This window comes from Octopus bimaculoides, chromosome 6 (genome assembly GCF_001194135.2).
Source record: "Octopus bimaculoides isolate UCB-OBI-ISO-001 chromosome 6, ASM119413v2, whole genome shotgun sequence".
Classification (NCBI taxonomy): domain Eukaryota; kingdom Metazoa; phylum Mollusca; class Cephalopoda; order Octopoda; family Octopodidae; genus Octopus; species Octopus bimaculoides.
The window spans coordinates 116,052,885-116,056,284 of record NC_068986.1 but is presented as its reverse complement, the minus strand read 5'-3'; the positions used below and the strand labels follow the sequence as shown (position 1 = coordinate 116,056,284).

The window sequence follows — 3,400 nt, the reverse complement described above, 5'->3', positions numbered from 1 at the left end:
CAATTATAAAAACAGTTCCGTTAATGTCCGGCATCAGTTTTTAATCAATTTTGCTTCACCATTTATTCCATCGTTTCCAGTTTCTTGGTTGTAAAGGGAGATTCAATCCTTCGGCTGTAATTCATCAAATTCTTCTGAAACAATTAGTCTGCTGCCGCAAAATCAACCGTTTATTATTATTATTATCATCGTTATTATTATTATTATTATTATTATTATTATTATTATTATTATTATTATTATTATTATTATCATGTTCATCTTTGCGTCTTCTATTGTTGAACCAAACGATTGATGGTTCAGCCATTTTCCCCTCTGTAATGGTTATATTACTTCTTCCTATATTTTACACTTGATCCCACGTTGACATTTACGTTAACTTGCTAATTTTTTCCATGGCTTTCCAAAGTGTTCTGCTTGTTTGTCCTTTATTGTTTAATTACATCTGTGAATTATGTATCTTTTGCTTGTTTCTTTCTTTGGCTTCTAACACTGAATAATTTCCGCTCAGTCAGTCATAAATAACGTCCATTTTGAATAGTCGTCAATCTTCTAAACAAATACTGAATATCATTCCAGCTTACGGCAGCGAACGGCAGGCAAAATACAATAATTGACTAAATGCCTTGTAGTATTAATATTTTGTCTTTAGTTATGTCTCCTTTACATTTTGACTTCAAATCCCATAAGCAGAAAATAAATACTTGTAAAATACTGGAGTAGATTCAATCTTTTGAAATGTATGGCATTGTACCAAGAAGGAAAGTTTTATTGTACGAAAATAGAGCGGTTTTTGTTTGGGAAATTCGACAATAATATCAAGCGTGCTGATCTTAGGAAATAAAAGTTTTGGGAGGAATGTGTGATTGTGTGTGTGAACGTGAGTGAGTGAAAGAAAGAGAGAGAAAGTGAGAGAACGAAAGGGAGAGAGGAGAGGAACAAGGCTCCTTGAAGGGAATTTAGACAACAATGACTTTATACAGTTACATGTTGAACTTTAAAAAAAAATTCTTTCGTAATTTTACTGTTCTACTTTCTACATACATTACAATGCATAATGTGAATCTTTAATTTGCCCCGTGATAGTCCCTTCCTACTGTCGACATTCTATGTTGTTTATAAAATACGTTGGCGCCTTATAGGAAAGCATCATATTATTTGATGACCTTTTAGGAGAATCACTGCTAAAAAAAGCGACACAACTGATATTGTTCGTCACTTGTACAGACCTTAAAGACTTTGATATATCTTTTATTAATTAGAGACTATTATAAGGCAGTGAGATTAGTGTTGTAACAGTAACCGTATTTGTAATTTGGGCCTTGAGTACAAGACGATCCAAACATAACCCATTGAACCCCAGACGACAAGAAATCATTGCTTACGTCCCCGTGACTTGGTGGTTTCACAAAAGAATTCGAAAGAATCAATACCAACCTTTCAAACGAACGAAGCAGATGTTGTAGGGTCGATTTGTTCGACTGAAATTATTCAAGGGCGATGCTCCAGCGTGGTCACAGTCAAAAAGCTGAATCAAGTAGAAGATAACAGATTTGAGACAGACAGACAGACAGACAGACAGACAGACAGACGGACGGACGGACGGACGGACGGACGGATTGATGGATGGACAGACGGATGGATGGATGGATGGATGGATGGATGGACGGACAGACAGACAGACAGACAGACGGACGGACGGGCGGACGGACGGATGAATGGATGGATAGATAGACAGACAGACAGACACATAGATAGATAGATAGATAGATAGATAGATAGATAGATAGATAGATATGACATGATTCAAACCGGTCACTAATAGAGAGACATAGCCTCCTTTAATCAAGACAATTCCACTAGATTTGTAAATATGTGAGAGGCGTTGTGTGTGTGTATGTGTGTGTGTATGAGAGAGAGAGAGAGAGAGAGAGAGAGAGAGTATCTGTGTACGTGTGGATATACTTTCACTCATGTAGTGGGTATACAATTCCCTTTAGTACACGAATGTTTGCATGCTGTATACGCATGTGATTATGAGCAGATATCCATTCCTGGATGCTCAAAATGGTGACTCACTGGAATGTTTAATACATCTTCATTCTCTGAAACTTTTAATCGATAAGATGTGAGTCAGTTTGCTGTGTTCTAGATCATTGTGTCAATCTATTATTACCACAGCTCATGAAGATGAGATAATAAGTACAAATGTGGATCCACAGACAAGATATTAAGAGCTGTAAGTTCAGCATTAGTTTACTCCAGACGTTTCCTTTTATCTGTAACTTTAGACGAGACATTGAAATCCGTTGGCATCATTGTACGGCTTTTGTTCTCTATCTCAGAAATGATTATCGTCTTCGATGGATTTGTACCCGGTAGTTGTGTAGATCGTTTCACCCGTATTCTGGTTCTAGTGGGGTATCACAGGAAGGTAACACATTGCTGATAATGTAGTATCATTCATATAGACATTTTCAAGCGGAATATGGAAGTTTAGAGGTATGTATGCATGCATGCGTGTATGTGTGTATGCATATATGTATGTATGCATGTATGTATGCATGTATTGATGTATGTATGCATGCATGTATGTATGTATGTATGCATGTATGTATGTATGCATGCATGTATGTATGTATGCATGTATGCATACATGCATGTATGCATGTATGTATGCATGGATGTGTGTATGTTTGCATATATGTATGTATGCATGTGTGTATATATGTATCTTGCACAGCCTACATTTGCTGTCTGCCAACGTTTTCTGCCGATGGATAGATGGATGGATGGATGGATGGATGGATGGATATCATGCCTGGTTTCTCCTGAGTGACTCTACTGGTAATTCGCAGCTGATACCCACTTTTAATATGGTTAGGTGATCGGCGACTAAATCGGCTTCTTCCACGTGAGAAGAATTACTAGAAACTTAACGGGAATAAAAAAAATAACATTTTTTTTTCTACTCTAGGCACAAGGCTCGAAATTTTGGGGAGGAGGCCAGTTGATTAGATAGAACCCAGTACCCAACTGGTACTTAATTTTATCGACCCCGAAAGGATGAAAGGCAAAGTCGACCTCGGTGAAATTTGAACTCAGAACGTAAAGACAGACCCCGGTGTGCTAACGTTTCTGCCAGCTCGCTGCCTTGAATAAAAGAATAACTGTCGAAGAGATGGCTGAGCCCTGCACATGAACAATAGCCATTTAGCAACAGCAGACAGGCAGAGGCGAGAGGGAAAAACAAAAGCAGCGCTCGTCAACCTTCAGGCTTGCTGTTTACTATAGAAATAGAAAGCGAATACCAGAGTGGTGTCTGGGCAGACGGTAGCTTTTCAATCTTGGCTGACGAAATATTGAGTAGATGGAAAACTCATATAAAAACAAATAACTC

The 3,400-nt window shown here is 37.9% G+C and overlaps 1 protein-coding gene across 1 annotated transcript in view; it reads left to right on the top strand.

Moving 5' to 3' along the window:
* The window catches only part of LOC128248082 (uncharacterized), a 47,184-nt gene that overhangs the window by 27,031 nt on the left and 16,753 nt on the right, over positions 1–3,400 (top strand). Inside the window, exon 3 of the mRNA XM_052968509.1 lies at positions 2,292–2,434. Within this exon, the coding sequence (XP_052824469.1) occupies positions 2,292–2,434 (143 nt within the window). The remainder of the gene's footprint in view (positions 1–2,291; positions 2,435–3,400) is intronic.